Here is a 12,113-nt window from a genome sequence, read left to right as displayed (position 1 = left end):
TTTCATCTAGTTAAAGGGCCAAAAGGTTGCATCATGCTTTCTGGCTCAAAACTGATTGATATAATTATTAATATATTTGAGGACTATGCAAATATGATGGTTGGGATACTCTTGAGGATTGAAGAATTGATAGTTGATAGTTGGTGTAGCCCCTGGCTGTAAAATTGATAATAAATTAATTAAAAAACAATTCATGGTGCAGCCTCTGGCTATAAAATTGACAGTAACTTAATTAAAAAAAACAATTCATTGGGTGCAGCCCATGGCTGAATAATTAATAAAAATAAATTAATTGGTGCTGCCCCTGCCTGTAAAATTGAAAATAAATTAATTTAAAAACAATTCATTGGTGCAGCCCCAGGTTGAATAATTAATAATAAAAAGAAATTCATTGGTGCAGCCCCTGGCTGTAAAATTGATAATTAATTAATTTATAAACAAATAATTGGTTCCTAAACCAACCATAACATTAATTTAAAATGTCAGGCAGTAATGCCCCAACCAGCACATAATAGAAAGGAAAAATGTGCAAGATGGAATTGTCCTTGGGACCTCCCACCCACCCTTATGTTATATACGAAACAGGACATTCACAGTTTAACAAACCAATCATTTCAGCAACAAGGACTGCCAATTGTGGCTGAAATGATTGGTTTGTTTGGAACCCCATAAAACAGGCTGCCAATGTGCATTGGATATGGAAATTAAAATAATCCCATACACAAACTGGCTTTACATTACAAGTTGTCGTCACCCTCATCCTCATCATCCCCATCAGTGTGTACATCCTTTTCTTCACACAATATTAATTCGTCCCCGCTGGAATTCACCATAGGTGCCTCTGTAATTTTTTGATGTAATTGTTGGTAGATGTCTTCCTCTTTGAATTTGTAATTCATTTTAATGAACATAATCTTTTCCACATTTTGAGGAAGTAACCTCCTATGCTGATCACTGACAAGGTTGCCAGCTACACTGAAAATTCTTTTGGAGTACACACTGGAGGGTGGGCAACTTAAGTAGTGCAAAGCCAGTTTGTGTATGTGACTCCAAATTGCATCTTTAGTCTGCCAGTACTGAAAGGGACTGCCTGATATGCCTATAAGGTTGTTATCTCTGAAATAGTCCTCCACCATTCTGTGAATGGAGACTGTGTCACACAAAGTCATGGTAGAAGACATGTCACTAGTAGACAGTTCTCTCAGGCCCGACCAGAAGTCATTTTTTGGTAAACGATCTGCATGACCAGCAGGCATTCTGTAAGGAAAATTGAGTTTTTCCTGGCAGCTGCAGAAACTGAAGGAGGAGATGATGGCGATTCACATGCGGCTGCAGCTGACAAATTTTTTACCAACAGCTCTTTGCATAGTTTTAGATTTCGGTCTGTTGGAGAAAAACTCACAAAGTAGGACTTAAACCTAGGATCTAGAATGGTCGCGAAAATTTCAGATTTCAATAGATTGACAGGTCTTGGATCCTGGTGAAGTGAATCAAGGGATTGATAGACCAATCTGATGTACCTTGCACAATCGCTCCATTTCACCTCCTCCTTCAGTTTCTCCAACTGTTTTTGCAATAGTCTGATGAGGGGAATGACCTGACTCAAGCTGGCAGTGTCTGAGCTAACTTCATGTGGGTAAGTTAAAAGGGTTTGAGAACCTTGCACAACATGGAAATTATTCTCCACTGCACTTGAGTAAGGTGCATTCCCCCTCCACGGCCCATGTCATCGGCTGTTGTATAGCCCTGGATGGCCTTTTGCTGTTCTTCCATCCACTGAAGCATATAGAGGGTAGAATTCCAACGAGTTACTACCTCTTGCTTCAGCTGATGGCAGGGCAAATTTAACAGTACCTGCTGGTCATGCAATTTTCAACAAACATTTGCCAAATGTCTAAAATGTGCAGATATTTTGCGGGCCACCGAGAGCATCTCCTGCATGCCGCCAAATTAATAATGTGAGCAAAACATGGGATGTGTTGGAATTTACCCACTTGTAATGCTCTTACAATATTGGTGGGATTGTCCAAAATCACAAATCCTGAGGAGAATCCAAGTGGGGTAAGCCATTTAGCAATGATTTCCTTAAGGTTTTCTAAGAGGTTCTCAGCAGTATGCCTCTTAGTGAAACCAGTTATACTAAGAGTAACCTGCCTCTGTATCAGCTGTCTTTTGGTAGATGTTGCTGCTTCTGTTGCTTCTGTAGGCAATACACCCAGCCAGTGGGCTGTCACAGTCATGTAATCCTTAGTTTGCCCTGCCCACTTGTCCACATATCAGTGGTCAAGTGGACAGTGGGTACAACGGCATTTCTGAGGACATTAATAATGTTTTTTTAATGTCCTTGTACAGATTTGGAATTGCTGTTCTAACGAAGTGGAATCTAGAAGGGATCTGGTAGCGAGGACACAGGACCTCAATTAACTTTTGAAAACCCACTGCAGTAATGGCAGATACTGGACACACATCTAATACCAGCATAGCTGTTATGGTGTCAGTAATTTGCTGTACAACTGGGTGATTGCTGTCATACTTGTTGCCCTTGCAAATTATTGTTTGACAGTTAATTTTTTTTGGAAGATATACTGCAAGCAGTCTTCCTTCTGGTCCCCTTCTGGGATGAAGATCCACTGACAGCAACAGTAGCAGCAACAGGCGTAATCATGAAGGATCCTTCTAAGGAATCACGGATAGGAGTCAATCATGCTTTAAATAACAACATTGGATGCAGCAGGACTACTCCCAATGATGAATGAGGATGTTGATGATACAGGTGTTGGTGGTGGAGATCGACAGCACTTGGATTCCACAGAGAGGGAGCAGGTAGGTGACACTGGACTTGTTACATTTTGAGTTTTGGTACTTGGCAACATATACTTTGATATTTGATGAATGCGCTCCAAGTGATGTAACAAGGAGGAGGTTCCTAGGTGGTTTAGGTCCCTCCCTCTACTCACTCTTGCTTGGCAATGCTTACATATGGCTTGACAACTGTTGTCCAAATTGGGGTGGAAATAATTCCACACATGAGAAGTGGATTTTTTTGTCTTTTGCCCTGGCATGACAACAATTGGCTTTGGCTTTTTCAATCCATGGGCAACAGCTGTTGCCTTACTTACACAAAGGACATCCTTAGCTTCAACATCCTCATCACCAACATCTTCAGCATCCACATCCTCATCATCCTTAGTGCCTTCAACTACCAAAATATCCTCCTCCTCCATGTGCAATTCCACAGAAGCATCCTCACTGACTACGTCTGCAAGATGTTGACTGCCCTTCCCAACATTTACAAAGGGCACACAAATGTTGGAACTTGGAGGATCCTCCAGTACACTAGTATTTAGGTCTGGCTCACACATGGCAACCATGGACACACTTGCACTCTCCTCGGAGAATTGTGATTTTGATTTCTCAGTGCACACAGTTGGTTTTTCTGGAGCTGTCTAAAGGTGCATACACACGTAACGATTTTTTTTAACAATTTAACTATAATGACGTCGTTATCATTCAATCGTTGAAAAAATCATTCAGTTTCTGAGTTATAATGATGAACGATTTTCGTTCATGCGCGTTCCCATTTGTACGAGGGTTGTTCAAAAAGTAATGCCTTAATGCTCATAATTCTGAAATAATACACAACATTTATTTGAAACTTTGTCAGTTTGTACTTTAATATGTTTGCTTACTATATATGTAGTTTTGTTTAGGTAGTCCAAGAAATACCATAGAATCCAAGATGAAACAAAGAGCCATCATTGAATTTCTGGAAAAAGAAAGCTGCAGTGCTACATAAATCCACAGAAGACTGAAAAAAGTGTATGGTGAGCGTACAATTAACTATAGCAATGTCAGAAGGTGGATGAAGCGTTTTCAGTTGGGAGAATCATCCGTGTGCAACAAAGCTCGTGGTGGCAAACCATCAACTGCAGTGACAGCAGAGAACCAACACAAAGTTGATGCCCTGATTCAGAAAGACCATTTTGTGACCATCAGAGATATCAGTGATGAACTGGAATGTAGCCATGGCAATGTAGAAACAATAGTCAATGATTTGGGATATTGTAAAGTGTGTGCTAAATGGGTTCCAAAGCAATTAACCAGGGATCATAAGGCCCAGAGGGTGGAAGTGTGCAATGACCTTTTGACCAACTTTGAAGCTAACCCTGAGATGTTTTTGGAAAATGTCATTACAGGAGATGAGACCTGGGTAATCCTTTATGACCCAGAAACAAAGGCCCAATTAAAGCAAAGGAAACACCCAAGTTCACCTAGGCCAAAAAAGTTTAAATCACAGCGATCCGTAAACAAAGTCATAGCCACATTCTTCTGGGATTGCCGAGGTGTTATTCTCATCGATTACTTGGAACCAAACCAATCAATTAACAGTGATTGATACATTATTACACTTAAGAAGCTGAAAGAAGCCATCTGAAAATAAAGGTCAACAATTCGACTGTCAAATGTCATCTTACACCAGGACAATGTCAGACATCACACTTCGATGGCAACATCTGCGGCCATTGCCAAAATGGGGTGGACAAAAATGCCACATCCACCATACAGTCCTGATTTGGCCCCTTCTGACTTTCATCTGTTTGGCCCTCTCAAATACTGTGTCCGTGGTCAACATTTTGAAGACATAAAGGTTGATAAAAACGTCATACGTTCCTGTGTCAAACACCAACCACTGTAATTTTTCCAAAGTGGATTCACAGCTTGGGTTGAGAGGTGGAGAAAATGTTTGAGGGTAGATGGTGAAGTTTTTGAGTAGAGTTATTCTGTTACTAAGACTTCAAAGTATTTTACTGCAAATTTTCAAATCTGTATCTATAATAAAATGTGAGTTGGGAGCATTTAGGCATTACTTTTTGAACAACCCTCGTAGTTTGTAGTTCACTCTGACTGACCAACTGAACAATTTTCATTAAGGAAAGTTACAAAAATCATTTGTAGCTCAAAAAATCATTCATTACAGAAAATCATTCAGAAAATCGTTGGTAACAAAATCGTTATGTGTGTATGCACCTTTACTCTTCTTAACAACTTAAATTTTTTTAATGGTACCATCACCACTACTTCTACAAGCAGAAGGGCTATCAGAACCAGCAGTCATCATAAATAAAGGCCAAAGCCTTATCCTTTCCTTGCCACTTTGTGTAGTGAATGGCATATTGGCAATTTATGTTTATCTAAATGCAACTTGCCGTTCGATTTTTTTTCTTTACTACAGTAAAAGTAGCTTTACCATATCCATGGCGTGACTTAAGCCCTGGGGCATGGGCCTTCATAGAGGACAAGGAAGTTGACAGCCTTGCATTATCATGATGACTGCTGGCAGCAGCTACAACATGTGGTTCTTGGCCTTGCTCTCCTGTCATGTGACAGCCCTCCATATTTTCTTGAAGCAGTGTCACAAGCACCAATAGTGTAACCAAGGTGCGGTTACAATATTCATACAGGTGCAGCCGTGCGCACACAGAAAAAAAATATACAAAAGACACTATTTATTTTTTCGGGTCCAGAACTTGTGCCCAGAGCACAGATTGATGACGACTGAGGTTGGGCAGCACTAGGTTTCAACTTACATTGCTGGCTGTATCTTGTTCTTGTGTGGCTAAGGCTAACACGCACACACACACACACAAAAAAAAATTAGACTAAAAAAGACAGCATTTGTTTTATTTTTTTTTTGGCCCAGAGCACAGATTGATAACGACTGGAGTCGGGCAGCACTAGGTTGCAACTTGCATTGCCGGCTGTATCTTGTACTTGTGCGGCTAAGCCTAACACGCACACACACAGAAAATAAATAGAAAAAAGACACTATTTTTTGGGGGGGTCCAAAACTTGGGCTCACAGCCAAGATTGATGATGACTGGAGTCAGACAGCACTAGGTTGCGTTTCTTTATCTTGTGCGGCTAAGCCTAACACACACACACACACACAGAAAATAAATAGGCAAAATACACTTTCTTTTTTTTGGGGGGGGGGAACAGAACTTGGGCCCAGAGCACAGACTGATGATGACTGGAGTCGGGCAGCACTAGGTTGCATTGTATCTGGTGCGGCTAAGCCTAACACGCACACACAGAAAAAAAATACTAAGACAATATTTTTTTTTTCTTCGGGTCCAGAACTTGGGTCCAGATGGATGCAGCAGATAGCACAGCACCAGCCCAGATGGATCAGCACCAGCCCAGATGGACGCAGCAGACAGCACAGCACCAACCCAGATGGAATGGTAAAAGAATTATATACATTATTATCTGGTCCCTCTAAGTGTGACAAAATATATTATACTACAGTACTGCACATCACAATCCAAAGCTACAGTATGTTGTGTATTGTATTTCTCACATCACAAACCTAATAAAAAACAGCTATTAAAACAGAGCAGCACATGAAATAACACTACTGGATTCAATGGCCCTTACAGTTACAGTACACTGACCATTGCAGTTACAGTACAAACCAAATGCCATAGCAGTAAAAAGGCCTTTGCAGTTACAGTACAATGGTCGTTGTAGTTACAATACAATAGCCACTGCAGTTACAGCACAATGACCATTGCAGTTACAGTACAATGACCATTACAGTTACAGTACAATGACCATTACAGTTACAGTACAATGACAATTGCAGTTACAGCACAATGACCATTACAGTTACAGTACAATGACCATTACAGTTACAGCACAATGACCATTCCAGTTACAGCACAATGACCATTACAGTTACAGTGCAATGACCATTGCAGTTACAGCACAATGACCATTACAGTTACAGTACAATGACCATTACAGTTACAGCACAATGACCATTACAGTTACAGCACAATGACCATTACAGTTACAGTACAATGACCATTACAGTTACAGCACAATGTCCATTACAGTTACAGTACAATGACCATTACAGTTACAGCACAATGTCCATTACAGTTACAGTACAATGACCATTACAGTTACAGTACAATGACCATTACAGTTACAGCACAATGACCATTACAGTTACAGTACAATGACCATTACAGTTACAGCACAATGTCCATTACAGTTACAGTACAATGACCATTACAGTTACAGCACAATGTCCATTACAGTTACAGTACAATGACCATTACAGTTACAGCACAATGACCATTGCCATTACAGTACAGTGACCATTGCAGTCCATTAAAGCAACAACTTACTGGTTTGGGACAAAAAATATTTTTTTGCCGACCCAAATCTCATCAATCTACATAGCTGCTTGTAATACTGAGAGCTGAAATAGAGGTTATGAGCCCCTATAAGCATGCTGCACCCTATAAACACAGCTTTCCTGTGAAATAACCCAGCTCACAAGAGACTCCAAGGGATAGATTTACTAAAGTGTCTAAAACAGACAAGTGGTGATGTTACCCATAGCAACCAATCAGATAATGTCTATTATTTTCTAAGATGCAATTGAGAAATGATAGCTAGAATTTATGACAACCCCAGTTTTCATTGTTAGAAGCTTTAGTAAATCTACCCTCAAGGACAGGTAGAGAAGAGCAGCACGAGCCTTTCCTGTGGAACAGTCCTGACCTTGACCTTACTGCAAGCCAGCTGGAATCTGTGTCTTCTTTCACTGTGTTAAAATAACAGGGCTGAACAAATTTCCTCTTCATGGTGTAGATGATTTCTGCATATGAAGCAGCAGTAGGAGCTGCTGTGTAGAAAACTATGGCTCTCGTCCATCAGAAACTGTAGCAGGTATGAATCTGTGTGTTGGGGATGGACAATGATGGTGCTATGGGTGCTTTGCATTCACAGCACAAAACGATCAATGGGTATTCCTACTGTGGGTGACGTGCGCAATTAGGGAAGATGAAGGGGTTAAATGGGCGTGGATCTAACTGACAGGCCAATAACAGAAAGCGGTGGAGCTAAGCTCTGTTCCCCTGTGCCTGAGAAAAATAAAAACAATTGCCAGCTTTTCTGCCATGATAATGGAGAACCATCACATATCCCATCAATGGCAAAACCATTGACCATTAGTAGCAAACTGTCAATAATTGTTAACCATTGATGGTCAACGGCGATCTCTAGTGTGTGTGAGTGTGTATCTGTGTGTGTGCACGTGTGAGCAATGCTGGTGGTAGTGGTAAGTAGGTCATACTGTATGTTACAATGGTAGAAGGGTGGGGGGCCATATATGACAATATATCCATCCACTCTTCCCCTGTCACTTACGCTGTCCTACCTCTCTCCTATTATAGCAAATGACCCAAATCCTCCCTATCACTCTTACATAGAGATGGAGCGATGGGAGGGAGAGTGTTAGTGATATGAAACAATTGTAGAAAGGGCTGGATCATCGGATGGTTGGGAGATAAATGTCTCACAGGAGAAGGGGGACATAATGTGACCCTGGACCGTGTGAGCCTTGATTACATGTCAAATAAAAATATATATTACTGTATATAATATGTAGTGTGTGGCATACTCAATAATGTATGTTTGAATGTGCTGTAGCTGCGTAAGGGCTCACATTGTATGTACAACCCAGGGCCACAGAACATATTAATGAATGGTGCAGGTCACAGCTGGGGATTGTCGGATGCTGGTCACAGCTGGGGATTGGTGGGTGCTGGTCACAGCTGGGGATTGGTTGGTGGTGGTCACAGTTGGGGATTGGCGGGTGCTGGTCACAGTTTGGGATTGGCCGATGCTGGTCACAGCTGGGATTAGTTGGTGCTGGTCACAGCTGGGGATTGGCGGGTGCTGGTCACAGCTGGGGATTGGTTGGTGCAGGTTATATCTGAAGATTGGTGGGTGCTGGTCACAGCTGGGGATTGGCGGGTGCTGGTCACAGCTGGGGATTGGTGAGTGCTGGTCACAGTTGGGGATTGGCAGGTGCTGGTCACAGCCAGGGATTTGTTGGTGCTGGTCACAGCTGGGAATTGGTGGGTGCTGGTCACAGCTGGGAAATGGTGGATGCTGGTCACAGCTGGGGATTGGAGGGTGATGGTCACATCTGGGGATTGGCCGGTGATGTTCACATCTATGGATTGGCGGGTGATGGTCACAACAGGGGATTGGCGGGTGCTGGTCACAGCTGGGGATTGTCGGTTGCTGGTCACAGCTGGGGATTGGTGGATACTGGTCACAGCTGGGGATTGGTTGGTGCTGGTCACAGCTGTGAATTGGTGGGTGTTGGTCACAGCTGGGGATTTGTTGGTGCTGGTCACAACGGGGAATTGGTGGGTGCTGGTCACAGCTGGGAATTGGTGGGTGCTGGTGACAGCTGGGGATTGTTGGGTGCTGGTCACAGCTGGGGATTGGCAGGAGATGGTCACATCTGGGGATTGGCGGGTGATGGTCACATCTGGGGTTTGGCGGGTGCTGGTCAAAGCTGGGGATTGTTGGGTGCTGGTCACAGCTGGGGATTGGCGGGTGATGGTCATATCACAGCTGGGGATTGGCATGTGCTGGTCACAGCTGGGGATTGGCTGGTGCTGGTCACAGCTGGGGGACTGGTGTCCTTCAGTATGGGTTCAGCACTGTATAAATAGTCTTGTGATCGATTGCAGCTAAAGAAGCCACAATGAACCACATATTATTAAATACAGTCGTATATGGTTCATTATTCATTTTAACTTAGGCCATGTGATAGCATCCCTGGGCAGTGACAAATATTGTACTTTTAAAGACTGGCAAACACTCCATATAAAATACAAAAATGAAATCCAGTGACTTATTAGACAACATATAGACTTTTATTAATATTAATCTATTACTAATCCGCAGTATTCTTTAAATTATCTTTTTTTTTTAGACAGTTATTTATATCCACACAACAGCAAAAACTCATCGGATCAAAGAGGCAGCTGGTCCATCCTCCAATCCAGGTTTGTCACATTCAACACCCTTTAAAAAACCCTTCACCACTCATTACCATAACACATTGCTGCTGTAAAAACGGACATTCTCCATCTGTACTGCAAAGTTCATTGTCGCAAGCCAACACAGAGAGGCCAAGTCTTCATTAGCAGATCAATTCTGTCACAAAAATGACATTGAAATATATTTCAAACAAGAAATGATGGCGAGTAAGATATGCGATGAATTAAGGTAGAAGATTGAAGCAATTAAAATAAAACTGTTAGCGTTAAATTGAAAATAAGATCCAAGCAATGTGCACTGTCATTTTTTTTTAATGTATAATTAAATATTATTGCATTTCTCAAACCATGTATCTAACAGACCCGCTACGTGTAGTCTGTATACAAATGTAGCATCTAGCTTATTATGTTCGAATGAGTGTTAGAAGTTAGGTCCCTATTTAAATGTCCAACAGTCGTTTTTACCACATAGATAGATAGACAAGGGGCAACATTTACTAAGCGGCGGGTTCTAAACCCCGGCAGTTTGGTGGTGGTTTGACAGCGGGTTTTAACCCCCGGGGTTTAGTGGTGGTTTGTCTGTGGTTTCTAAATGACGGCCCTGTTCTATTCTATTTTAAAATTTGTTTTGCAGCGGTTTTGGCCTTAGTAAATCTGCGGATAGCTAAACTAACGCCAAACCGCCACCATTTTGCCCAAGGTATTTTATATATATATATATATATATATATATATGTGTGTGTGTGTGTGTGTGTTTTGCAACAGTTGATCTTTTCAGTTTAACCTGCTGGTATTTATTTGTGATAGGTGTGAGGACTAATTAAAACCTGGTAAAGTATCAGTTTTTAATTCTCCCTGTTGCCCCTATTTACTACGAGCTTCTGTCCCTGCAAGTCTCCTCTGCACACATCTATCTGTATTTTTTTCCAAAAATACAGTGAGAAGGTGTCCGCACATGTGCTGCTGGCTCAACAATCCCCCTCCTGTGCCCCCTTCCTGATCATCTTACACTAACCTGTCCAGTGATTGGTGTGAGGCCCTCTAGGACTTTGGTCAGCTGGTCTCTGGGCTCCTGCACTGTGAACCCAGTCAGCTGTGGGTCACAGTGCAGGAGTCCAGAGATCAGCTGAGCGGAGCCCCAGAAGACCTCACCGGAGCACCGATCACCGGTCCCTGGATGCAGTTGGTTTTTTTTACTATTTTTTTTTTAAAGTGATCAACCTGTGGTCAGAGCAGCAGCAGGAGTCGGAGAAACATGTGAAAGCCTGGATCTGAAGATGGAGTTATTATCATGGGGCTTTCCCTGGAATTTCTTCACAATTTATTTTTTAGTAAATCTAAGTGGGTCTCATTTCCCATTACAAGAACTGGAAATGTGCTTACTAAAAATATGCCAATTGAAGGGCTTGGAGTAGTTTTTCATGAAAACTGCTCCAAAAGCCCTTAAATACATTAATGTAATACTAAAATAATGTGGTGTAAACAAACACCCTTATTCACATTTTTTTATTACAAATAATATTGATAAATAGGGCCCTATTGCCCCCATTTATCATTGAAGCATAACCCATTTTGCGCTCGCTGAAGGGGTTATGCCAGGTTTCTGTATTTAACAAACAGTGGTAATCTGAGATTACCGCTGTTTGTCAAGCATCGCTCTCGCCATCTTTTTGTGGGCCCCATTGCCAGCAATGGAGAGCCGATGGTGCCTTGCAGGCTTCAGCTAGAGAGGGGGGGGGAGCGGGTACAAATTACCCAGGCCCGGACTTGCTGCAGGGGCCTGGCACCGCTCCCACTCTTAAGTCACAGCAGCCCAGCACACGCTGCTCTGTGCTGGGCTGCACTGGGAGACTGCTCGTGGCTGCTAAAGCAGCAGGCGGAGCAGTCTCCTATGCCTATGGGGGGAGCGATCATGCTGATTGCACCCCACATTGGTTGTGAACCAGGCTGAGGGGCACACAGCACTGCCCTCCCCAGCGGGCAACGGCGCTGAAAATAATATTATCTTTAAAAACTATTTTCTAAGGGGGCGTGGTGACACCTCCCACTGTTATGCCACTCCCCCTGTCACCTGGGCCCGCCGCGGCTCTCATCAGCCCTGCATGCACATTCACAGACGGACCATATTGCATGCGCATAATACAGGTGCCCCATTGCTGGCAGCATTAGGCTACCAGCAGCCCAGTGGAGGACCCCACCAAGTACAAGTACTTCGCTGTACTTGGCAGGACCTCGCCG

General features: G+C 42.7%; 1 protein-coding gene across 1 annotated transcript; it reads right to left on the bottom strand.

Moving 5' to 3' along the window:
- Nucleotides 1–8,553: 8,553 nt before the first annotated feature.
- LOC148519562 (uncharacterized) lies at nt 8,554–9,437 on the bottom strand. Its single transcript, XM_088476520.1, has 3 exons — nt 9,074–9,437; nt 8,844–9,007; nt 8,554–8,754 (listed from the first exon to the last, which is right to left on the bottom strand). The coding sequence occupies exons 1-3, from the start codon at nt 9,435–9,437 to the stop codon at nt 8,554–8,556; spliced, it is 729 nt and encodes a 242-aa protein (XP_088332646.1).
- Nucleotides 9,438–12,113: the final 2,676 nt, after the last annotated feature.

The sequence above is a fragment of the Taudactylus pleione genome, unplaced genomic scaffold (assembly GCF_031769625.1).
Source record: "Taudactylus pleione unplaced genomic scaffold, aTauple2 ptg000189l, whole genome shotgun sequence".
Classification (NCBI taxonomy): Eukaryota; Metazoa; Chordata; class Amphibia; order Anura; family Myobatrachidae; genus Taudactylus; species Taudactylus pleione.
Note: the sequence above shows the minus strand (reverse complement) of the source record. Positions and strands in the feature narration are given on the sequence as shown.

Bases quoted from the DNA above. Each gene is read 5' to 3' on its own strand.
- LOC148519562 (XM_088476520.1), bottom strand. From the start codon at position 9,437: ATGACCATCACCCGCCAATCCCCAGCTGTGACCAGCACCCAACAATCC. The intron at 9,008-9,073 runs GCCAATCCCCTG...GCCAATCCCCAG, and splicing joins CCCAGCTGTGACCAGCACCC to ATGTGACCATCACCCTCCAA. The intron at 8,755-8,843 runs GTGACCAGCACC...AGCTGTGACCAG, and splicing joins GCACTCACCAATCCCCAGCT to CACCCGCCAATCCCCAGCTG.